General features: G+C 42.3%; 1 protein-coding gene across 4 annotated transcripts in view; it reads right to left on the bottom strand.

The window, feature by feature from the left end:
* Positions 1-20,859, bottom strand: part of med25 (mediator complex subunit 25) — a 34,269-nt gene extending 13,410 nt beyond the window's left edge. For 2 of the 4 annotated variants that reach the window (XM_021321412.2, XM_012872142.3), the window contains exons 1-15: positions 20,713-20,859; positions 20,068-20,239; positions 19,936-19,981; positions 19,695-19,819; positions 19,112-19,210; positions 18,891-19,011; positions 17,245-17,401; positions 14,916-15,040; positions 14,704-14,779; positions 11,330-11,592; positions 9,004-9,105; positions 6,364-6,446; positions 6,055-6,112; positions 5,860-5,967; positions 4,644-4,820 (exon numbers count right to left, since the gene is read on the bottom strand). In XM_021321412.2, coding sequence (XP_021177087.2) covers positions 4,644-4,820; positions 5,860-5,967; positions 6,055-6,112; positions 6,364-6,446; positions 9,004-9,105; positions 11,330-11,592; positions 14,704-14,779; positions 14,916-15,040; positions 17,245-17,401; positions 18,891-19,011; positions 19,112-19,210; positions 19,695-19,819; positions 19,936-19,981; positions 20,068-20,192 — 1,665 coding nt within the window. In that variant the 5' untranslated portion in view covers positions 20,193-20,239; positions 20,713-20,859. The remainder of the gene's footprint in view (positions 1-4,643; positions 4,821-5,859; positions 5,968-6,054; positions 6,113-6,363; positions 6,447-9,003; positions 9,106-11,329; positions 11,593-14,703; positions 14,780-14,915; positions 15,041-17,244; positions 17,402-18,890; positions 19,012-19,111; positions 19,211-19,694; positions 19,820-19,935; positions 19,982-20,067; positions 20,240-20,712) is intronic. The other 2 variants (XM_012872133.3, XM_012872149.3) reach the window with 1 other exon arrangement.
* Between the last annotated feature and the right edge of the window lie 4,988 nt (positions 20,860-25,847).

Below are 25,847 nucleotides of genomic sequence, written 5' to 3'. Positions count from 1 at the left end.
CTGTGAAATCAAATCAAAACCAGATTTACTGTGGAGGAAGTCCGTAGTGACCCACGCATCTTTAACAATTACAGCATGCAAAGTGTTTCTCTTCATCGCAGAACATAAACGCTGAAAACTATTGTAAGTTTACGGATTAAAGTCTGTTAGAAACCATTTAGTTAAGAGCCTTTAAGTCTCTGAAGATGCTGAAACCGGACAGATATCCGCTCTTCCAGAATCAATGTTTTCAGATGCAAACGCTGTAAAACACCAACAATCAGCATGTGTGGCTCAGTTTTAATACCGTGTTGCTGCCTTAAACCTTAAAGCCAACAGAAAACATGACCTGGAGAGAAGAAATGACTCAAATAAAATGTTGGTGATATTCATCGAGTGGGAAATATGCAGCATCCTCCACCCTCAGTAAAGGGACTAGAGAATCCACCTCTGCACCAGGGGCCACCGTCAGGGGCCACCGTCAGGGGCCACCGTCAGGGGCCACCGTCAGGGGCCACCGTCAGGGGCCACCGTCAGGGGCCACCGTCAGGGGCCACCGTCAGGGGCCACCGTCAGGGGCCACCGTCAGGGGCCACCGTCAGGGGCCATGCCCCCCCACGTTTCTCTGCTTCTGACCTGGGTGGAGAGAACGGCCCCAGAACATCACAGAGGTTCTAGGAAAGCTTCACGCCTTTATATTTAAACAGAGATTGAAAAAAAAAAAAACCTACATTTCATAAGACATCTTTATGTTTTAGATTTTGCACGTTGAGCCGTTCTGCTGCTTCTGTTGACATAACTTATATTTACAGCACACACCTTTTCTCTCTGTGATTTAATGTGTTACCGTTGTTGACAGTTTGCTAGACGGCTTTCACAGCCACCATCAGACAACAGATGGAAGGAGAAAAAAAGTTTTACTTCAGGCCCCGCCTGCCAGGTCACAAACTCCACCTGAGACCCAGAATCTCCAGCAGAATCTGGAGATAACAACAATAATCACTGATAAAAAATGTGCAGAAAATTGCACTTAAACTGGAGGAATCCTGCAGGGCGCTGCTTTCACCTCGACGTGTGATTAAATGTTCTGAAGCGCCGCGTATCTCTAATCCAACGTCTCATTCACAGAAGAGCTGACGGCACACGTCGCTTCGCCATGAGATCAGAAAAAGGTTGAGAAATTAACATTAACATTAAAGAGGACGCAAAACGTGGCTCTGCTTCCATGAACGGCCCTGAGGGTCCAAACCGTCTGCCCCAGATGAGATGAAATCTGCCCGGAGGTTCAGGAGCCAACGAGGCGTTACCGTCTGCAGGGAGGCCGTTTTAATGCCGCCGTGGACGGCACCGTCTCCACGGAGGAGGAGACGGTGCCGTCCAAAAGCCGAACCTTTCCTGCATTATCTCTTCATGCTTTTTGACATTTGACCGCCATCCATGGAAAAAACTGCTGATCTAAAACTGTCCAGTCATGTCCAAGTTTAAAATGTCACAACATATTTAGGGTCATCTGTCGGGAGCACGGCAGTGTCCAAAACGCCCTGGTATGCCTGGAGTCAGCGACATGTAGGCGGTCATGTTCTGCAGGAGGAGTGGCTGATGCTGCGCCTTAAAGGAAACATTGTAGGCACCATCTCAACGGGTCACATGGTACAATTTCATAAAAACTATCCCTGAGAGTCTTTAATAACGTAATCTAGGCACACCTCTTAGCAAACCGCTCCTTTGAGCTTTAGTGGAGCCAAATGTTCCTGAAACCCAGCAGCGCTCCGACATACAGCTGCAGAATACAAGAGAAACCTGATCAGGAGGAAACGCTCCTGATTAATGACAAACAGAGATTCCCTCTCGTCTTCTGCGTTTACTTGGAGACGTCCACTGAAGCTTCGCTCAGACGTCCACTGAAGCTTCGCTCAGACGTCCACTGAAGCTTCGCTCAGACGTCCACTGAAGCTTCGCTCAGACGTCCACTGTGGATGTGCAGCTGTCATTTAAAGGGACCAGCAGCAGCAAAAATGTCCAAGATTTGTGAGGGGGGGAAAGAAAGAGCTGTATGTTTTTAAAAACTAACATCATTGAAATGTTGACAGCTTATCTGCAGATAGTTAGCAGCTAGTTTTAAAAGGCCTGTGGAGGATTCTGGGTCTCCACAGTCTGGGAGACAAGGAGAAATGAAGGACATTTCATCTCCACTCCCAGAAAAGAAAAGATTAACTCCAGAGTCAGGAAAGCGTGATGGAAAATAGAAACACCTTCACTCATCCATCTTCCTGAGTGAACAAATCAGCCGGGGATGGTGCTAATAGGCGCTGCGCTCTCTGCGCTCTCTGCGCTCTCTGCGCTCTCTGCGCTCTCTGCGCTCTCTGGCCGTCCACAGCGCAGCTCTGTCTCTCTCCTCTGCCGTCTGTGATCCGTCTCCTGCCTCAAACCGCTAACCTGTTCCATCTCTGATGACGGGTCAGCAACACTTCAGACGGCAAAATATCCCAAACCCAGGAAAGGAACAAACAGCAAGCTGGCTGCTGAGCCTCTCTGAGGGCGCCGCACAGGGAAACCTTCACTACACGGCCCAGATTGAATTTTAATTACGTTAAGATTGCTGTAGCGCTTCCTTATTAGCAATGCAGCATTGAATTCGTGATGACACACAAGAGGCAGAGGTAGAAAAAATAAGTCTCCATTAAAATTTCATGTTTTCTGCATTCTCTAAATGCCCTGAAACTCGTACACACACGGCGTCTCACAAAGACATAAAATGATCAGGATGGTTAGAAAGGAGCCATCAACAGTGACCACATCAGAGCACGAGGGGAAAAGTAATCTGAATCATGTAAAGTTGCCAAGCAGCTTGATTTCTGCACCGACTGCAGGAGGGTTGGTGTCTGTACAGCCAGGAATCGGCTTGGTTTAGCGCTGAATGGCAAAGGTTTACACGTTTTATAAAGGGGCGGTGCTAAAGAAGCCAGCGTAGCCGGTGGAGTGTGTTCTCAAACCCAACTGGACGTACGGAGCGCCTTGAATCCACGCCGACCCGCTGCAGCTGGCCTGTAGGGCCAACAGGTCTGTAGATGAGGTAGTAAACTGTTAGAGGTGCGCCTGACTCCACCTGCAGGTGGATCACTGACGTCCTGACAGACAGGAAGCTGGACAGGAAGTCAGGGATCCACCTGATCAGGACGGACAGGAAGCAGCACGTCTCTGATCCTCGTCCACCAACGGCTGCACCTCCAGTCACCAGCAGAGGAGGTGCTTCCTGTAGGAGCTGAAGGAGTTCAGCCTGCCAAAGACAGTCCATCCTCTCCTCCTCCGTCTCCAGCTGACACGCTGCAGCCACCTACAGGCATCAGGGCCGGCTTCACCTTATCATTCGCTCTGCAGAGAAGGTGATCAGCTGCAATCTCCCTTCTCTTCAGGAACTGTGTGTCTCCAGGACTCTGAGGCCAACCCCCCCCAAACCCTGGACACAACCCGTTTCAGGCTCTCCCTACCAGCAGAAGGCCAGGGTCCATCAGGACCAAACCTTCTCACCACCAGAACAGCTTCTCCCGTCTGCAGCTGCCGTAATTAACGAGGTCCAGCTCTCCCCCCCTTTGCAAAAAGCACAAGTTTCTCCACATATGTGATAAACGTTGAACTTTATTTCATACACAAACCTGTATATTATAGTATGTTATATAGTATATTATATAAGCTATGATGTTATATTCTCTATTTCTCCGCCTGCCTGCATGCATCCATGCATATCCTGCACATAAAATGCACAGATGCATATCTGTCCTGTTGTTCTTCCTCTGTAAAGTTTTTATTATCATCATCATCATCATCATCATCTAATTCTGTTATTTCTTTACAACTTGCAGTTGTTTTGTTTATTTCAAATTATTTCTATTATGCCGTTTCTATGTCCCTGTATGTGTAAAATACGACTTGGCAATAAAGCTCATTTTGATTTCAATTCTGGATATTTGCTATAAATTGTAATGATGTTGAAAAATTCTTAAACCTAATAAAAAAAAAAACAATTAAAGTAAAGACCATTCAAAACTGCAATAAGTAGCACATCTTGTGCTCGTTATGAGGAGATGAACAGCGAGTGAGATCCAAAGAGAGGTCTGAGGCTGTTAGAACAAAGACTGCAGCAGTAAATGAGTCTAATAAGAGATTTTAAGGAGGTCTAAGAGGACTTTGAGATTCAGTAATCCAATGTAGGCTAAATGGTGAACAAGTAGAGGACATTCATAACACCTGCTGACATGCCCAGCAAGTTCAGCCAGAAAACAGACTGAAAGATGCTAAGAGAAGCTCCTAAAGCCTAAAACATGTCATCACAGCACCGACAGCAGACTCCTGCTACTCTAGACATCATTTGCTCTCCATGAAAACCAGACATGAAGCATGGAGGTGGACGTGTCACCCAGCAGGACCCGTACAGCTCACCACATTGGGGAATGTTTACAGAATTAACCTAACGGTTGTAGGTTTAGTTTTGAGGTAATATTCTGTTCCTAAGAGCCGACCCTCTCCGGTGCTGTTCTCCTTTTAGACGAACATATTAAATCACTGCTCTCTGTTTTGGTCATTAAAAAGAGGAGAAACTACCCTGTGGACCATGTGGGTGAAGTTATTCTGATCAGCGTTGGTAACAGAGGCGTCCCGGCACTCACCGCCCGGTGCTGCTGGACCTGCTTGTGGTTGGTGATCACTTGTCGGATGCCGTTAACGAAGCCGCTCTGGTCGTTGGGGATGAGGCCCATGAAGATCTTCTTCTTGGAGGAGTACAGCAGCATCAGCACCCGCACTTCACACGGCGCAGTGGTGTGGGGGAAGTGCACGCAGCCCGCCTATATATATAACAATAAATACATTAATAATGATAGAAACAATCATGACTTCAGCTAAAACATAAACGTCCCCATTTGATGCGCTCTACCACATTATAGCATAAGCTAATTACCATCTGCAGTAACTTAAATACCTCCATACACACCTTTTAGTTCCCATTTAGGCCTGATTTTGTAGTTTAACATGTTTATATGAATCCTATCATTAATAATCACTTTGCTTTTTTTTCAGTTTCCAAAAGTCTTAATGGTCTAGAACCATATTTGTCTAAACGGTTGCACCTATAATTAAAATTTTAATATATTCGTACATCCCGCCTGGCTCAGGAATGTTCTGAACCCCCCTTATATACATTTTTAAATGCTTTTTTCTTTGTTTATTCTTTAGTTAACGGTTTACGCCACTGGTCATTTTATACATTGTGCAGAGGGTTTTTTTTGTGAAAAAATTTAAAGAAAAAAAAAAACTTTTGGACTTTTCAAATGTGCTTTAGAAATGTACTAGGACTTTACTTATTTATGCAACATTATTATTATTATTATTATTATTTACACGTAGATCTTACTTCAGGCACTGTGAAATCGTTTTTTATTATTTTTACAGCAAAGACATAAAGTGTTTTTTCCCCTCTTTGCGTTAGTTTCAGTCACATTCGTATTCTTTTCCTTTTTTCCTCTAGAAGATAAAACCAAAACGTTCAGACGCTGATGCGGTTCCTCGCTGTCTCAGCTTCAGATACAAATGGTGTTAATTCATAAAGCGCCGTTATCTGTTTGTTTTTCCTCTAGTTTTAACAGCGGTCCTTTACAGCTACAGAACATTTCTACCAGAAACAAAAAGGACATTTGTGATAATATTTCGACTCCAAATTAAAAGATTTAGTGGAAAAGAACTCCTGTTGGGGTTTTTAATAGATGAGGATTCTTGTTGAGGCCACCTAGTGGGCAGAGGAGGAAGCTGCACTTAGATTTATACGGAACAACAGAAAAGAAAACACAATTTAGGTTTAGCAAGAGAAAGGAAGAAGTAAATACTCACGAAACCATTGGCCATGATGCGATAGAGGCCCCTCAGGGACTCCATGTCTTTGTTGGTGAAGAGAAACTGAACCATTCGAGAGTTTCTGAACAGGTGACCCAACGTCGTCTGCAGGACAACCAACCAGGACTTAATTAAACATGGTTTAGGAGGCGTCGGCTGCAGAAGGCAGAGACGGAGGAGTAGCTGGCTCACCAGTAACTGCTGCGGGATCAGCTGCATGATGAGCTTCTGGGGCCACTGGTCGGTGTTGCTGCAAAGACACGAGAGCAACAAGTTCAGAGAACTGATTCCCAGAACCTGGGGCATCCAGATGTTCATGGAGCCAAATGCATTATCTGAGGCGTCCTACACATGTCCAACATCTGTCTGCATGCCACATAAGGTGGGATTCAGATGACGCCTGAGCGCCTTGTACTCTGCAGACGTCAGGGACTTAAAACCAGGAGGCAAACACAGGAAACAGCTACAATGTGACGGCTGGACCTAGCTTCAGCTGCTCACAGGTTCTCTCCTTGGTTGACGTGAACTTGACACGGCAGAGAACGCGTCAGTTTGGTTGAATCCATAGACGAGGCTTTGGGCTTCTGCAGGAATGAAGGAACAACAGAGAGAGAAAGAGATGTTTAGTATTCATTTAGTAACCTGAACATACAGCTAAATATAATTATTCTCCACCCAGAGTTCCTCAGGCACGCTGGTGAACGTCCAGAGGAAAAAGTCCCGCTCCAACCTTTGTCAGTGACCCCAATCAGGACAAGCAATTAGAAAAAGTCCCAACGGGAGGACAGCCAAGTCTCATCTTCAGGGCATCAATACAGGATAAATGATTAATCAATCACACATTAGTCAGGTCCACTGTACTCAATTACAGATTTATTGCAGTGAAGACAAATGGGTAATTTATTTTAAGTGCTGGCTCAGGCAGAAAGGACGTGGAGCAAAGATGTAGAGAGCAACAAAACAATTCCTCCTGCCCTAAATCAGAGCTTGATTACAACCAGGGAATAAAAAGCAAATACTACGCCGATGACGCCGTACTTTTGAGAAATCGCCGTCCACTCCTTTGTTTTCTCAACAACTACTCTCTACAAATGACTTTTGGATGCTGCGATGTAATTCTTCCCAACAATACAAACTGCCCTGGCAAATAATCAATCCCCAAACAAAGAGCCAGATGAGTTAACCGGAGGAGGAAACCCTAGATTAAGAGCAATGCTTCATGCTCCCAATTTGACCCGTACGGCCGTGTATGGATTTAAACTTTACGCAGCATCTCAATCTTATTCCTATCCATTTAACCGGCTTCGATAATTCTGACAAACAGATGAGGGAGGATGAGGCTGCAGTCGATGGAGGCCATTGATCAGACCCGCGCCGCCCAATGCGAACACACACGCCGTCCCTGGCGGTGTCGCAGAAACGCCGTCCGCCTCAAACTTCTTGGTTCTGCACAGTAAACTTGATCGATTTGCCCTTGTGCTAAACTGGCGAGAGCAGGACGGCAAGTGATGCGCGATTAATCAAACCGTACAGTGATCGATAACGAGGGCTTATTAGGACTTTGCACTACAGCGGCTTCAGGACGTCAGTGACGATTACATCACGTCTTCCCCACCAGCAGCTTTCAGATTCATCAAATACAGATATGGAAGAGAGTGTTGAGGATTTAGAAAAATAATCTTCAACCGAGGCCGACTGCTGCCATCAAGGCACCAAGTTCTAAACATACAAACCATTTTTCTACAGTTTTAAGTCCTTTTAAATGTGTATTTTTATCAGATTAAAATACCCTGGAGAAGCTCATATATCCCAGTTATTAAACTGAGAAGTAAAACTGATATTTTATAAAAAAAAAAAAAAAAAAAAAAAAAAAAGTACAGACAGTGATAAACTTTAAGTGTTTATTTCTATAAATTTTAACGGTTATGGGTTAAACATAATAAAAACTCACTTCTCTGAAAATAAAGGTATATAGCCATGTTATATGCTATAAAAAAGACCGTCTGATCATGACAAAAAAAAAAAAAAAGGTTATTTACACAAAGCCTCCATCTTGATAAGGTTTTGAGCTGAAAAATAATTTGCTCTCGGGCAAAACTAGCAGATATAAACAGAAGTGGCGCCATCTGGTGGCAGTGTCACAGAACTATCATAATGCCGGTTTGCTTAATTAATAAATCACTAGTAAATAATGTCAGACAGAGCCTGACCCTCTGTGATGCCTCGCAGTAAAGCAGCAGCTCAGCTTGATGAAGACCAACATTTATCAGCTCTGTGTCACATCTGAGCCTCGGCAGGTTTAGCTTCAGAGAACATCGACGTTCAGACTGGATTCACAGAGACATTCCAGGATTTTCCATCTTGGAATCTTATATTTATGCACTTTTTTCACTGGATCTTGGACCATTTTTAATAGTTTTGCTGAGAGATGCTAATATCCGTTAGCCGCTTCCTTGTTTTAACCCCTGCTGCACATGCTCAGTACGTACTTCCATTAATATTGTAAATAAATATGACAGGCTTTATTTACTAACGAACTGAGCAAAGACAAAGATTTGGTAAAACACCAAAATAACAACTAATACGCCAGCAGGACGTGATAATATTTTATAAAAACTCTGTATGCAACCAGAGTTAGGATCGATAAAAAGGGATTTTTTTTTAAAATCAAAGAATCGTTATGTCTTGACCATGTTACGGCCCATGAAATCATGGGGAAGCCTGCAGACTTCACAGCTGTCCAGCAGACAGAGAAAAGAAGTGTGTGAAGAAGCTGGCTGTGCACAGAGTGCTGTATCCAAGGGTGTTAATGGAAAGTTGAGTGGAGGGAAAAACTGTCTTGTCTGTCTGTCAATGGCACTCTTTTAAATGAGATTATTAATTGCAGCAGATTTCTTTCCTGTTTAAATAAAACTATAATCAGATGGATATATAAACTAAATAAATGAACTGCGGTAGAAAAAGGAGAAAAATATCCTGGATTAACTGCAACCTAGAGAGGATTCTGAAGCAAAGCCCATGAAAGACTTTTAGAGTCCAGCCAAGTTTTATTCTCAGAGTGAAGAACTTCTTAATTTCAGTTCTTCATTTTGGAAAAATGAACAGTAAACTCAACATGCCTTGGTTTTTTATTTTTGTTACCTCTTGCCACTCCAGAACGCCGTTCCAGGCCACAACTTTGTTTGCCACTCCTTGAGGTTGTACGATTGCGTTTGCGTTGCCTTGACCTGCGCCGACACCAGCCTGGGGACAGAATAACAACCTGTAATTGTGCTGCAGTGATACACACGTTTTAATTAAAAAAGAAAAACACCCAATCTGACGTAACTTTGCAGAGCAGACCAAAGTGAAACATCATGACTTTAGTTTCTGAAGAAATAAAAAAAAAAAACCGTACTGTTGTGATTTTTAGAAGAAAACAGGACGTTGTTTGGTTTCGATCAGCCAGCAGCGATCGCACAGATTCATAATTAATTCTGATATTAAAAAGTTCAGACAGCGTTTGAGTCTCTGCTGCTAGAGGCTAAAGCAGCAGCAGCATGAATTAAAGATCTGGTTGTGTTTTTTATATCTAAAATCTCATTTTGTGTTTCATTTGTCTGTCATTTAGCCTGAGAAATGAGCTGTCCTCTTCCAGGGAGACCCATTAGAAGCAACAAAGCGTTTAGGAGTTAGGCAGTGCCATTAACCCGCTCCTGTTCCCTCTTTAGTAATTAATACAGACAAAGCAAAGAGCGCTGCTTCTGTGTGCTTCTAAAGCCAAAGCTGCATCCTGGAATGAGCTGCAGTCATGTGACGCACCGGGGAGCCTTTAACTAAACATGTTTAAACTATTTCAGCTCCCACTTACCTACTGCATTAACTTTCACCTCCTTTTACAACTCAAATTCATCTTTTCTCCTCTGGATTTTCTCTAACGCTGCCTTTTCTTCAACGTTCTTCATCCTTTGGTAAAAGCGATGAACCTGGCAGCATTTTAGTCCCACAAAAAGTTTCCACAAACGAGAAGTTGGGGACAATAAGGAAGCTTTGCGCTGATTACGAGGAACATTTTGACGGCTGTGCCTCCAGGCATGTAAGGAGCAGGTTTTATGTTTATTTCTCACGTCTTACAAGAAATAAACATCATCCTCATGAAAACCTTTCTCCTTTTCCCTTCAGAGCCACAGATGAAACCTAAAGGAACTTTATGAGATGACCCAACACTTTGCAAAGTATTCCCCAAATAAAAAAAACGAAAAATGTTTGTTGCATTTGTATTCTGCCCCCAGTACTTTGAGACCTCTAAATAAAATCAGTTGCCTTCAGATGTGACTAAAAGTAAATAAACACCAATGCTGTGTCATTTAGTTAAATATAAAACGCTGTACTAGGAAGTCCTCAGAGAGCTGCGGAGAAGTTTAAAGCATGATTAGGTTCTAATAAATTCCCTAATGTTTGAATATTTCACAGAGATCTGTTTGACAAATCATCAAGGCAGATAGACTAGCTGCATAACTACCAAGAAATAACCGTCCACCCAAACTGACAAGCTGAGCAAGGAGGGCATCAGTCAGAGGAACAGAGGCTCATGGTGGCTCTGGAGCAGCTGCAGAGATCAACAGAGAATCTGTTCACAGGACAACCATCACGTAAAAAAAAAAAAAAAAGAAAGAAAAACTCCACAATAATGGCCTTTATGAAAGAAGGGCAAGAAGAAAGCCTGCCTACCCTTTGCCACCACAATGCTTGCATAAGCAGATGTAGATGTCTGTAAAAAGCAATCCAGCATTGGCCATTTAAAAGCATCAGTCCCTCAGACAAACCTTTCCTCTGCAGCATCAACGCTTGTCAGAGCTGCTGGAAGGGTAGATGGAGCGGACCACGAGTCAATTAAGGTAGGACACCTGCTAGAGAGCGGGCCAGCAATTAACCACCCCAACCACACAGTTTACATCAAAGCATATTGAGGTGCTAGAATGTCCTAGTCAAAGTCCAGGCCTAAATCCAACAGAGCACCTGTGGGCTAGGCTTGTCCACAAAGAAGCTCTCCATCCATTGTGACTGAGACGGAGCTTTTTTTGTAAAGAGGGATGAGAAGACCTTTCAGCATCTGGAGGACTTGCAGCCATAACTGCGACTAAAGCTGCTTTTACAAACTATTCTGATCACATTGGTATTCATAACATCCTGATTTTCCTATTACCTCACAGTTATGCTCCACTTTGTGTTGATCTATGTATAATCCCCATAAAATACACTACATTTTTAAGATTTTACAAGTAAAAGATAAATAAATCAAGAGGTAAAAGTTGTTTTTGCAAAATGCTGCTGGTAATATAAGGGTCCCTTATTTTAAATTGTAACCATGTATTAAAAGGTTTAACTCACTTTTAGCCAAGTAGTCCCAGTAATTATTTAAAAAGCTAAAGGTGTGTGTGTTACAGCATTAAAGCCCATAAAGTGCCCTGGTTCCACAGGAACTTACCATGTTGGGCTGTCCCGGCGGCGCAGGGGCCTGATTGGCTGAGGGCTGCTGCTGCGGCTGCTGCTGCGGCTGCTGATTGGCCACGGCCTGACCCTGGGGAGGAACCGGCTGCTGGGGGTTGGGAGGAACCTGCTGTGGCATCATCGGCTGGTTCACCGTGGTGACCGTGGACATGCTGGGACCGTTGTGCTTCATTCCAGAAACCGAAGAGATGGGCGGCTGGTTGGTGAACGGAGGCCCGCCTGCACCGGGCATCACTGCGACTGGAAGGAGGAAGCAGAGCCTACAGATGTAACGCTGCAGGGACCCGTGCCGAGCACACGCAGTCAGACAAAGGTTTTCATCACCACTCGTTTATTCTAGGGGCCAAATGTGGAAAAGATTCCCCCTAAGCACTCCACACCAAAGCAATGCAGGAACGGCTACTGGCGACATAAAAAGTCCCCCGCTTGTTTTACTGAGCAGTGAGGAAGGTGTTCAGGCTTTAGCTGCATCGTGACCAGCAGCTGAACCGTAGTTGGTATTAGGGGGCATATTCCCCTAACAGCCATGTAGGTTAAAGAATAATTATTATATAATAATGATAATAATAATGATGCTATGGAGCGGCAGCAGCTTTATACACGGGTAACTCCAGGAAGATGTGCACACAGGTGCAGCCTGCGCCTGAAACGCTGCACCAGCCTCCATCTAATGATCTCTGCAGCTTTAACTGTGTTTGGTCCAGAAGTGATACAGACAGGAGCTTCATGCTTTTCCCATCCAGAGATTAAACCATCTCCCTGGTAGAGGATGGAGAAGACGCCGCCTGGAACGCTCTGCTGGGCTCTTTCCATTCGTCACTGGATCTTCGTAGTGTTCAGGCAGACTAACGCAGAGCTTCATCGTGTGACTGAACCAGAGATCAGACGAGGCTGTAACGCTCTTCACAGCTGCTCCTCTTCCTCATCGAGCAGCTCTACCGCCGCTGACGCTGAAACATTTGAAACTTCCTCCATTTTCTCAGCCTCCTTGTCTCTTTGGCTTCTTGGTTGTAGTAACGTACCTGGACGGGGTGAAGGCGCGTTGCTACACACCGTAAACGTAGCACACAGTCTTAAAAAGCACAGCATGGCTTCACCTATAAAAACGACTTTTCCTTTCATCTTTCTTAAAAACCCGAAAATACCGACATGGGCAGAAATAAGTTAGTTATTGTGGGTAAATCCTCGGCTTGTCACCCTGAAAACAAGGAGACCCTGGGTCCACCCCTCCTGTTTAGCCGCAGCGTGTTCCCAGCACCAAGAGAAAAGCCGACTGAGGTCTGTAGATGCGTGCAGACATTTCAGCGTCGAGGAGAACGGAGAGGAAGCCGAGCCGTGGCTTCACTCTCTGGGTCGCCTCGCTATCGACAATCAAGAATGTTTATTTTAGGGCTGGGCAACGATTAAAATTTTTAATCGCGATTAATCGCATAATTTGCCCGATTAATCATGATTAATCGCATTGTATGCGCAAACTCCAAGAATGAATTCAAAAGTAGTGTAAAGAGCACTTTTATTTTAATGTTCTGCTGCCATATGAACAAAAGTGTTGTAGCATTTGTAGCACTTATTTTATACTGGATATTTTCAACCCATCTATTGAATTTAGTGCACTAGTTGATCTTTTCTTCATAAGAGAACAGCAAGCACTGCAGCCAAAATATGGCCTTTTTTGACCTGCTGTATATTAGCCAGTCCCTAAGCTTGATGTATCATGAAACTGTTGACCTTTTGGGTTTTGTGGTTTTTATTTTATTATTACAAATAAATAATAATAACAATAATGTTATATTCAGTGTTTTTTCGCTAATCCACCTCTTATATATTTCAATCCTAATGTAATTTTGTCTGTGTTGTGTGCACCTGCCTGTTGCTTTAATCCTATAAATTTCCCCGTCGTGGGATAAAAAAAGAATTAGCTAATGTTATCTTATCTTAAATAACACTTTTTAATATATGTACTGGGTTCTTTCAAGGTTTTAATTACATTTTCTGTGTGGGCTCCAGTAACATATGATAGATAATATCTACTTTGAAAGTTAACATGAACTGCTGCTGAAGATGACCACTCTGATCTACCTGGATGTTCCATGGAGGACTGAAACGCCTCAGTCAGAGACGTCTGTGGGTCTGTCGGGGCAATGACAGAAGTTTCGTCTCCTCTCTCCGTTTCTGTGGCTCGACGTTTTCATGTTTTTTCACGTGCTTAGATAAATTTGTTGTGTTTCCACTGAAATGAACCGGCTTTTTACAAAACATACAGCTTGATTTCATTTACGGTATTAAAATAAAGCCAAACGGTGCTACTTCCCCTGTTCATGTTTTTCGCTGCTGCGGTCTCTCTCAGCTGTTTGTTTGTTAAGTTTGTGTGAGAGCTGAGTGGGCGGGCCAGGCTGAGCCTGCGTGCTGATTGGCTGGCGCCGCTGAGCCATGTACGAGAGGGGGAGCGGGAGAGTGCTGCCGTGAGACAGCGCGCTGCAGTCAGCGCGCCTGCTGACTGACACTGACTGAAAGCATGTGAGCAACATGCATTAATGCGCGATAAAATAAATATCACCATTAATAGTCTAATGAATTAACGCGAAATTAACGCGTTAACTTGCCCAGCCCTAGTTTTTTTATGACGGCAGCTTCAGCATCAATGGTAATGGAGAACGATCCTAACCGAGTACGGCCAGTCGAGCTGAGCAGGGGCTGATGGGAAATATTTATTGATTTATTGATTTATTACACGGGTCTCATCATCGCAGCAATGTGACGTATTTCTGTTATATCGTGCAGCTCCAGGGGAACGTTTGGAACGCATCGTCTATATTTTCTTAACTTTTAATAGGAAAACTGTCCAAAATGCAAATTTCCTGTTTGAACACATTTGTATTCAAAGTTTACACTTTGCTGTATCCATTTCAAACTAAATGATGTTTGTACTGTATGCCTAAGCTTTGGACCTTTAGACTCGGTTTAAAACATTTCTCTCTGAGTTAACACACATTTTTTCACTTCTTAATAAAGAAAAAGCAGAAGAGGTGGTGCTATCAAAAGTTATACTACTGTATTGCTCACAGAGTCCCACTTTTGATGTTTAATATGCTCGTTTTTTAAAGTGTGGTTCAGTTTTATGCATTGAAAACCTCAAACCTTCACAACTGCAGCGACTCTGGTAAACATCAAAAACACAGAAAAAAAAAAAAGAGAGTGAGGACATAAAGGGGATTTCTAGAGGCAAAAAAAAAACGAAGGATTTAGAGAAAGAAAAATCACAGACATGGTGGATAAACAGGGAGGAAGTGCAAAACAAAGCTTGGCAAAAATTAATTATTCTCAAAAGCTTAGCGCCTCCTGTTAACTTACAGCGATTCTTCTGGTTATTGGCTGCATCCACGGCCATCTGTGCAGCCACCTGAGCAGCAGACATGGGGGCCGGATTCTGCAGCAAGCAGATTAAAAGGCACACAAAGCGGCGTCAAACATTTTACTGAGGAAGACGTAAACACCGCCTTCTGAGGGCCAGCCAAAAAGGAGGCGACAGGAATTAGCATGAAGGGCGCCTGCTCGCCCGTTACCTGATAAGGGTGCGTGGGGGGGTTAATGGATGGGGGGGGCTGCGAAGGTCCGACAACAGACTGGCTGCCAGGCAGCGGCTGAGGAGGGAGGACGGGTTTGTGCGGTGGTCCTCCACCTGCAGAAACTAATAAAAGACAAAAAAAAGGTTTTCTGCTCAGTAAAAAGTGTTAAACCTCGCTCCTACGCAGCGAGGAATGTGGGGGAAACAGTTAAAAACAAGCGTCTGGTTCTGCTGAGCAGCTAAAACCTCTCAGGAATAAAGAAAGTGCAGCAGATCTGTGAAAAATCTATAAAAAAAAGTGTGAAAATTAACAACCAGAGATGATTTGGCAACAACATAATTAAGAGAAATCTGGCAGTTCAAAAAATAAAAGACAGGAGGGTTTATTTGATAAATCTGCTGGTGGACAATAAAATCATGTATGCTCATTTATTTTTCCCCAACATAAAAAAAACATAAATGTGTAAATTGAACACATATCTAAAGTTTCTCTGAGTTTGGACCCAGCTAGGTGTTTTAAAACCTTTTTATTATTGCATTGTGAGCTAGATGGGCAGAAAGCTCCAGAGCGTTTTCTGCAGATAATACAGGCTGTCAGCTGAGCAATAAACAGAACCTGAACAGAGATGTGAATATTTCAGAAATAGCCCAGTTACATTCAGCCGCTTCCATCATTTATTAGACTCAGATTCATTTATTTAGTCTAGAAAAACACTTTGACCTTAATGACGCAGCTTGAAATCGCAATATGAAAAAAGAGAGAAAAAGTGTGAGAATTTCAGGAGTTCAGTGTCAGCGCACAGGCACTAATGATTTTTACTTTCACAGGTTGTTTGCTGCAGCTCTGTTACAAACGATCAAATTATGCGAGTAATCGTGCATTTATAATGAGTAAATATTTCTAAACCTGGAGGCGTTTCTAATAAGCATTTTCTCCATCTTATCCCCACTTTTAGCTCTTGGGACATTTTATTTTTTACCGTACAGTTTTTACAGTAATTTAAAGTTTTGTTTTTTAGAGCTTCCTTTTAAGTTATTTACATGTTTTAGGGAGACTAAAACCTGTTTTAATCCATCTGTTTATGGCAATAATCTTTGCGTCGGGTGCCTGCTCAGTTTTCAGCATCTCTAGGAACTGTTCACCTATCTTTGTATTGTTTTGTTGATTTATTTTAGCAAACAGTGTGTACCACCTTAGTATTAAGTGTCAGATAGTCCCCCGGCAGCATCTAAAGACAGAAATAAACATTTCCTCTTCAAATTCACGACATCGAGTGCAGCTCTAACCGTTTGTCCTTGAACCTAAATTACTACAGAAGCATTTGGGAATTATCTTTAATAATGAACTCATGCATGCAGAAAAACTGCTGAATGCTACTTTATATCATATGAAAATCGATCAAATGTGTTATTGCTTCCCTTATAAACACAAATATGCATTAATGCTCAAACAAAAATAATAGAAAAAGAATAAAACCTGTTAATGTTGAATTTCTCATGCTTTTTTATGCTTTATAATGATTAAATTAAACCTTGTTTATCCCCATCCTTTGATTGTCCCCTGCTTCATTATATATTGTTCAAAATAAGGTTTAGAGGGTTTTCTTCTCCTCACTCTAAACTGGATGATTTTTAATAATATCAGAAAACCATTTCCTGAAGCCATATTTAAAAGCTTTGTTCTCAACTCTAAATAATAAAGACGTTCAGATTTAATGTGTAAACGAGGCTCAAGCGCCGATCAACAGAAAATCGTCCAATCTCAGGTTGTTGCAGCTCTAAAACAATTTCTGCAGCCATCATTACATTTTAAATGAGTGACAAAAGTAATGGGTATAAGAGCGTTGAACAGGAAGTGCTTTTATTTTGATATTCCAAGCTGGAAGTGAGCTTGTAACCCTTCCAGCTTAATAATGAGACTTCGGGAGGTAAATTAAGCTCGTTTTGATCTGAAATGATTTCAAGTTATTTAACGCAGCATTCAGTTAGCGAGACATTGACGTGGTCGTTGTTATGAAGCTACAGCTAACATGAACAGATGTTAGGAGTCAGTAAAATCCCACAATAATCCAACTACACTGCTGGTTAATAATAGAGCTCATCTTTTCACAGGAAAACATGCTCAGCAGCAGCAGGTTCCCTTTACTCTTCATCACATGAGATAAAAACTGATACCAAGACTCAAGTCTCAGACCACGAGTCCAAGTCGTGGACTCAGAGTCTCAAATTCAAGGAGCCGTCTCCATAGTCAGGATTATATTCTAGGGCCAAAAAGAAAAGTATAGGTGCGTAGTGATGAGATCAGGGCTGTAAAGAAGCGGTCTCACCAGGCAGTGAGATTCCTCTGACCAGCACCATGTGGAACGGATCCTGGCTGTAGTCCGGATGAGGTTCCACCGCCCCTGCCACCGGAGACGCCCAGTCAAACAACGCCCGCAGAGCTGGGAGTTTCCGAGGAGCCACCACAGAGAAGTGAATCCCTCGCTGCAAAGGAGGAGGGATATAAAAATGTCCAAAATCATTTTCCTTCTTCCTGGTCAATTAAAAACAGAAAGCTAAATCCCTCTAACACAGAGCTTCTCCCCGTGTTCCACTGTTACGCTTTCCTAAACTAAAATATAAAATCAATTTTCAGCTGACATCCACGTAGAAATGTTTCAGGTGATTTGCTTTTAACCTGTTAACAGTGTTTTAATGTTTAATTCTGTTTAATTCTTCTCTGCTCCAAACATCATACAAACAAATCCTGTACACATGTAGGCATCCCATGTCCTTATTTAAATTTAATGTCAAAACTCACTTCTATAAACGCGCTCATTCTGTCTAACCTCGTTTATTAAACCACTAATCAGGATACTAATTGTTTTATTAACTGCTCTTATATTTGTCTTGTTCGGTGACTTGATAAGCGCCTTCAAATATAACGGATCCTTGTTATGAAATAAAACTAAAGTTTGCTGAGGAGCTTATAGATGGGGAATAGGTGTGAGCTGCTGTGTTTCATGTACTAAATGTAACGTAAAGAGTTTTCCGTATCCAGACTGATCCATGAAAAACTGGCCGCCTGAGTCTGATCTCCTTTTGGAGCGTTTCTAAATCCTTATTTCTGCATCAGCGCAGTTTAAATGACGGAGACAGGCAGGAGGTTTAGACAGGAAGGTTTTAGGTTCTTTTAACGCTGGATTTCTGTCATCAGTTAATGACACACATCCAGTTTTCTAACTTTTGATTTCAAGAATCCTCGATTTTTACCAACTTAAATGTTTTTTTTAGCAACTTCAGAGGTTTAGCTGTAAAGTAACGGGGAAAAGTATCCACGCATAATCTCCTGATCATCAACAGACCATAACCTATGTTGCATTGACTTGCTATTGTTTTATATAATGTATATAGAGTTTTTCTCTGTCTGTCCCTTCCTGGGCTCCACATGGACCGGGCGGCTGTAAAACAAGTTGCTCTTTAAAGGTTTAATGAAGTTCTACTGACTCAATCTCATCTTAAAGTTTAAAAGTTTTTTTTAATTTTTTTTATTAAATCTAACCTCAGGTGTAAAAGAACGGACATCCTCCATCCAGCCAATAACCAGAAGACTGGCAGCAGTTGCTGAGATTAGCAGCAACGCTGTGCTTCTTTGTTCCACACAAAGCTTGTTTCATTCTGGCTTCATCGTCTATGTGAAATAATGAAAGTGGAAATCTGTAGTTTGCTTTAGTCGACTTGAGGATAAATCTAAATAAATATGGGTTTAGGAAAACGACAGAAGCTACTTCAACACATTCCGTGATTCCCCTATGATTATCTAAGGCAGAACATCTTCACGGTTAATTTTATTAACATTATTAGCCCTTCTAAACAGCGCAGGATCGCATCTTGAGCCATTTCTGTCTCAACATCTAAAATCAACGTAGATCATGGAAAACGCTTAAAGCTAATTCAGTACGTTTGAAGCAAAGGAAGAAAAGGATTTGCTCACATCTCTGATGATTTTGACCAGGTTGTCCGCCGTGTAGCCAGTGTAGCTGACGCTCTCCACGGCGGGGAGTAGATAGGGGGGAGAGTTACACAGCAGCACGCACACTTTGTGCGTCTGACCTCTGAAACGTGCACAGAATCACCAAATCATGCTCCATTAATGCAAAAATGGAAACATTTCAATCAGTTTATGTAGGATGAGAAATAAAAACCCTGCCTTACATTTGCTCTCTCATCTTTTTGAAGTCGTCAAAAAGCTGCAAGGCCACAGAAAGTCCCTCTGCAATCAGACTGCAGCTTTCAGCGCCGCCGCCCCTAAACCTGCAGCCAAGCATAACGTAAGAATCAGCTCATCTTTGACGACACATACGGTCAGTGATGGGAGATAAAGGAGGGCTGGACGATACAGGAAAAAATATATATCCATAAAATAGAAATCATATTGATCGATATCGATAATTATCAACAGATTCAAAACATTTATTTTAAGTGCAGCTCTGGACATTTTATGCTGCTGATTAGCAACTTGTTTTTAGATAATGACACAAACACTGAATTCAAACTCAACCCTTTAGTCAACCAACTTTTACCAAAATTGCAAGTTTTTAAAGAAATGTGTGCTCTCTGAACTCTGAGGGGGGCGGAGCTTGGTTTCTGTGTCTGTGTTGTGATTGGTTGTGAGAATCTAATGATGTAATATTAATCTACATAGCTAAAATACATTAAGGAACTTTTTTATCATCGTCTATCGACCGATATATATCGTTATTAAATCATCGTCCAGCCCAAAGATAAAGCTATTTACTGGATGCTGTCGATCCACGACACAAACTCGAAGGCGGAGCTGGTTGGTGCGTGACACTGGGCGTACGACTCTGGGGCGCAGTCGACGGTGTTGAACACCACCAGGGCGTACTGCGTTCCCCCATACTGTAAAAAAAACAACAAAAAAAAACACACACAGGGATGCTTACCTTCAGGGATTTACCTCTGTAACAAACACGCATGTCTGTCAAAAAACAAAGAGAGGTAAGAGGAACACTCACGTCTCCACCAAAATCTGTTTCTGCCGGGGGGCCTCCGTTAAAATATCTGATGGGTAAAAAAAGCAGAACAAGCAGGTGTTAGTTCTGCACAGCAGGAAGGACACTCAGCAGCTCGTGTCTCCAGGAACTCACTCAATGGCTGGAAGAATGTAGTTTTTCCTTAAGGACTCGAAGTAGGGGCCCAGGTTGGCCGTTCCCTCGATGACAAACACCACATCAGCGACCTGGCTGGAGCCGGGCTTGCTGGGCGGCTCCATGGCCGCTGCAGAGCTCAGAGCGGGAGAGCAGGGCAACGAGATGGCATCTAGATGGAAGCAGAGCAAGCAAAGTATTCACACCCCATGCTTCTGATTTGTGAAAATACAACAACGCTGGGCGTCATTTCATCTTAACAATCTCTTGTTAACTTGGTGAGCATTTATTTTCAGCAACGCTTTACTTTGATCCAGCAGGTAGTTCTGATCGATGAACTCCAGGATCGATTTTTATTTCCCCCACATTTAAAACCAGAAAAGCGGGGAACCAGCCCTTTAATTCAGCTCCAAATCAACGTGATTATTACCTTTAATTGGTTCAATGTTTTTCTTTTTTTTTTTTAAAAGCTAGCTTATCTTAAATTAGTTTTAGGTTGAAAGAATCCAAAAGCAAAAGCTCCAACAATGACGAATGGACCTGCACAGAGATTGTCGTTTAGCATTAGCAGGTGTGACAGTTTTGGATCATTATGGCGAAAACTTTCTCCTTCATTAACCAAACTAGGAAGCGATGCGGACTAACCTGGCGTTTCACGGCTGTCCGTGGAAGCCGTGGAACCGGAATTAAAACGATGTGAATTTAAATGGACAGCAGAACAAGCAGGCTAGCGCTAGCATAAACAAACCAACGCTTCTTTTATTTCTTATCCTACGGAAATGACGCAGTGATCCACTCACCAAGGCGGAACATTTCTTCTTCTGGTAAAAAATAAATAAAAAAACTTAAGATGCGCGTTACCGCCACCATTTGGTAAGGGGTGTGGGACAAAATATTTATTACTATTAAATTATTCAATCTCGTTTTACTTTAAAAAAAATTAATTAGTATAACTTTACTCCCTGTTTCTTTTTGTAGTTTAATTATTATTATTACATATAGGTGTTTCTTTAATCTCTCTAAATGTGTCATGCATCTCCTTTCTCTCTGGAGAAAGGCAGCCACGGGGGTCATGCAACAAACTGCTTCAAGGACACGTCAACACGGCCGCCATATTGGCAAGGGAGACCGTTGCTCGGAAAAAAAAGGAACCAGACGGAGATTTCTGTTTGTAAAAGGAATAAATAAACCTTAAAGAAGTATGTATTTACAATTAGGAAAAGGTGACAATAATACTTTATTATTATCAGCGATTAATTATCCCTGAAATATAATTTCGTATAACATAGTACAAAAATTAGAAACAATAAAACAACTACTACTTAAAATTAATATGTCAACTAGCACGTTTTGCATACTTTGCACACTTCATTGAACAAGGATTTTTATTCTTATTATCCCGTCAGTAGTAATACATTTTCAAATTACTATTATATTTACATATAAATATAAAAAAACATTATCAATACCGTCTTAGTTTTTACTGTATATTAATTAACAAATTAAACAGTTTCCTTGTGTTGTCAAACATTTTTCGACAGTTTCCAGGGTTTTATTGGTAATTGGTATTATTGGTGGTAATAATAATAATAATAATAAAAAAAAAAAATAATAATAATAATAATAATAATAATAATAATAATAACAACAACAACAACAACAACAACAACAATAATAATAATAATAATAATAATAATAATAATAATAATAATAATAACCACAGTCTTTATACATATTCCCTGTAGCAGTTTAATAACACAATAGCCATGTAAGTTTATGATATTTGAGCTGGAATTAAATTAACATTTTAAGTTTATTGTGTAGAAAATCAAAAAGTGGATTTTCTTTTCATATTAAATAAACCTGGGTCAGTCTTCTGCTTTTTGCTGTGCCACTTCTGGACGTAGTCAATGTCAGTGCTGTTGTTTCCAGTAACTTTATGTGCACATTGTGTTTCATTCCTATAGAAAATACTGCCGGCTCACTTTATCTATGTGTTGAAGTGTCCTTACACAATAGAATCATTGAGTAAGATACCATTTACCTACACTTTAGGTAATCTCTGGTTTATATTCTCTATGTTTCTGTTTTTATTCTTTTTTTCTCGGGAGTAAATTGGTAAGCCATTACTGCATTTGACTTTGTGTGCTTTTGGTTTTTCTTTCCCGTGGAAAGTAACCCTGGCAGGGCGATTAAGTGTTTAGCTTTCGTTAAACTGAGATTTTGATGGCTCCATTGGTACAACTATCTCTGTTACTCCTTTATTTGCATTGAATTGGACCACATGATTGTGACTATAACATTGGATTGAATTAGAGGAATTAGACTGACGTTGACCATATTAGAAATACATAATTTAATTTTTTTGTGTGAATTGGCACATCTTAAATAAACTCAACTAGGCTCGGAGAGAGAGAACTTTAACATGTATTGTTCTGCTTTGCATTCTCGGCATCAGTCATAAAGAGAGGAAGTTTTCCAGGACCTCCAGTAGATGTCAGCAAATATCTTTGACAAGTTAACTCCTTTATCAAGCCTCTGCTCAGTAACTTCCACTAAAAGTCCAGGAGGAACGAAGCTTCTTTGGAAACGTCTGGAAGTTTCATGGCTTTTGACTGACGTTATTTCCAGTAATCTCACTTTGACGTATTTTTACTCCTCCATGTTGTCTTCAAGGATTGTTAATCATACAATTTCATTTACAGATCAGGCCTAAAACGCTGTAGATGCATTTTTTAAATTAAAAAATGCATCTACAGCATTTTTCATTAAAGCAAATGAAAAATCAGACAAAACAGCAGCGATCTGCAGCCTTCAACTTTTCACCCCACATAAAATCAATGGGGTGGGGGGGTGTGGGGGATGGGGCAATTACTGAGTGTTTTCAAGACTCACCTTTACGACCAGCAGCAGACTTAACATAAAAGCCCAGGGAGACCAACAGGATGGGAAACATACAGCATCCCAAGTGTTCCAGGTAGCTCTGGTAACCCACTTGTGAGGATTTAAGTGCAACAGCATGTTGGCTGTGATTACCTGTTGTGAGGAGACCATCTGGCCCCTCCAGCTGGCTAAAATGGTCAGAAGATGGATCGTCTTCATCACACCACCTGGACCTTGCAGACACAGTGCACCATATTTTCATTCATATTTTATTATGTCAGAGTCGGACAGTACAAAAAAAAAAACAACAACAAATAAATAAAATAAATTGCAGTAGAAGTACGCATTGTCTGGCTGTCCAAAGACACATGGAGAGAGCAGGTCCTCTGTAATTGCTTGGCAACGGCTTGCATCGTGTGTGTGGAAGTTCAAAGATAGACGGTCTATCTCAAAGCAGCAGAAAACATCAGAGCTGCAGAGAGCAGAGAGGTGCTTACTCCTACAGGCACAATCAGGCTCAGACAAACATTGGCCAGCCACCCTGTCGGTTTAATTTGACCGTGCTGCTCGGTCAGAATCAAAAAGCACCGTGGGAGGTGGAATGTTTACATGCAAACTTTACTCATCAGCTGCCGGAAGGGGCCGGGTCGGGCCCACGGCACTTTTCTCCTCAATCTGGGTTAAACCGATGCCGATTATCGTGTCTGTGGGAGGTTTTGACTTTGATGAGCTCTGAAGATGCTTTGACGAATGCTGAACCAAGCAGCCTGCCTGCCTGGCTGGCATTGCCACAGGGAGAGAACAGACCTATGGAATAAAGGCAAAATTATGCTGCTGCATTAAAAACTCATGTTTAGTTTCATGTTTAATGCTCAGATCTGGTAACTTGCCCATGATGGTGCTTCAAAGTGCTTTACAAAACCAATTATCCCCCTTAGCTTTTCACCTCCATTGCAGCCTGTAATTTAAATGCTTTAAAATAAATGTAAGTTTATGTAATGGGCCAGCACAGAAGTCTAAGTTGGTGAAGTAAAATGAGAAAAAAAAAATACAAAAATAGAATGATAAATTAAACAAAGAGCTGAAACTAACATGTGCATTATGTATTCAGCCCCTTTGACGCTGCTAAAAAGTTCTGGGGCGACCAGTTACCTTCAAAAGTCCCATAATTAGTTCAATTAAGTGGGTAATCTAAGTTTCATATGATCTGCCAGTATAAACCCACCTTTTCTGAAACAACCCAGAGGTTGTAGCAGTACTAAGCGAGAAGCGTCACACCATGAAGACCAATGAGCTCCCCAGACCAAAGGAGACCCTGAAGGAGCGGCAGAGACTGGAGGATCTGTCCAGACGCTCCATAGAGCTGGACTTTATGGAGGAGCTGTCAGAAAAAAGCCATTACTAAATTTTTAAAAAACACGGCATGTTTTGAGTTTACCTAAGGGCCTGTCAGCGACTCCCCAAATGTATGGCGTGAAGAGCTCTGGTCAGATTCAACTAAAGTGTAACTTTTTTGCCACTAAAGAAAAAGTCTGTCTGGACCAAACCCAACACACCCCATCCCTGAGGAGTTTTCAGCAGTAGCTACGGTTCTGGTCAGCAGTGTTCTGGAGCGCTGCAGTCAGTCTGCATGTGATTTCACACTGGGATGGAGGCCCAGCTTCCAGCGGGACGATGGCCCGCAGCATGCTGCTAAAGCAACACTCGGGGAAATATTTAAAAGTGTTGGAATGGCCTAGTCAAAGTCCAGACCTCAGTGTGTGGTTAGATGGCTGATCAGAGGTGAAAACCATCCAACCTGAAGAAGCTTGAGCAGTTTAGCTTTGAGGAATGGGCAAAAATCCCCCAGGCCAGATGTTGGGATCCATCTTCAGTTGTTTGGTCCCATTTGCTCGTTTGCTTCACAATAATAAAAATAACACATCTTCAAAGTTCCGGGCATGGTCCGAAAACGTAAAGATGCAAACTCTCAAACAATCAATTCTAATTCCAGGTTGTGAGGAAACGAAACATTAAAAAAATGTGGGAGGTGAACATTTTTTTAGGCGCTGCAGACGTTCCTGTCCCATAAATCTTCTGCACTCTTGTGTAATGATGCAGGTGAAGTCATTACCAGCAGACGTATCTGACCTTTCTCCCCCCCCCCCCCCCCCCCCCCCCCCCCCCCCTCGCTGCAATAACAGTTAATGTTTAGTTGTCGGGTTTTGGAATAAATTCCTCCAGAGTGAAGCAAACAGCATCAGCCCCGGCGTCTGAGTGCCCCCCCCCCCCCCTCCTTCCTCTCTGCCTCTTTCAGCTCACTGAACTGAGTGAAATGTCTTTCCGACTAAATGATTTTTTTTTTTACACGGTGGGAAAGTTGCCATGGAGACAGCGCTCCCTCTCCCCCTCTGCACCCCACCCACCCCATCCTCTCATTTTTCTCTCTTAGTCTTTAGTGTTAAAGCAAAGCTAACGGGTGGGTTGTCACACTGTGTGTGTGTGTGTGTGTGTGTGTGTGTGTGGTCTGCATGTTGCCCATTATGAGTGTGTCTATATACAGCCCCATCCTCCACACATCCAGCCAGCAGCAATCTCCTCTGCTGCTCCAGGTTTTCCCGTTCCCACTCTCCTCTTCCTCCTCCTCCGCCGCCTCCTCGCTCTCGTCATCCTCTTTCATTTGTTTAATCCTCTCCTACTCCTCCTTCCCCCGTCATCCCTCTGCTCCTGTGATCTGGTTTCTTCTGTCTGCAAGAGATGTCGGACGTGCAAATTGCTACTGGTTGCCTTTTCTCTCCGGCAGAGATGGCGGGAAGAGCAGCAAAAAAAAAATACAAAATAAAAATAAAATAAAAGCAATTAAAAGAAACAAAAGAAGACGGAGCAGAAGTTGGAGCGGGCAGCGGCTGGAGCCAGCA

This window comes from Fundulus heteroclitus, chromosome 16, assembly GCF_011125445.2.
Source record: "Fundulus heteroclitus isolate FHET01 chromosome 16, MU-UCD_Fhet_4.1, whole genome shotgun sequence".
In the NCBI taxonomy this organism is placed as follows: Eukaryota; Metazoa; Chordata; class Actinopteri; order Cyprinodontiformes; family Fundulidae; genus Fundulus; species Fundulus heteroclitus.
Note: the sequence above shows the minus strand (reverse complement) of the source record. Positions and strands in the feature narration are given on the sequence as shown.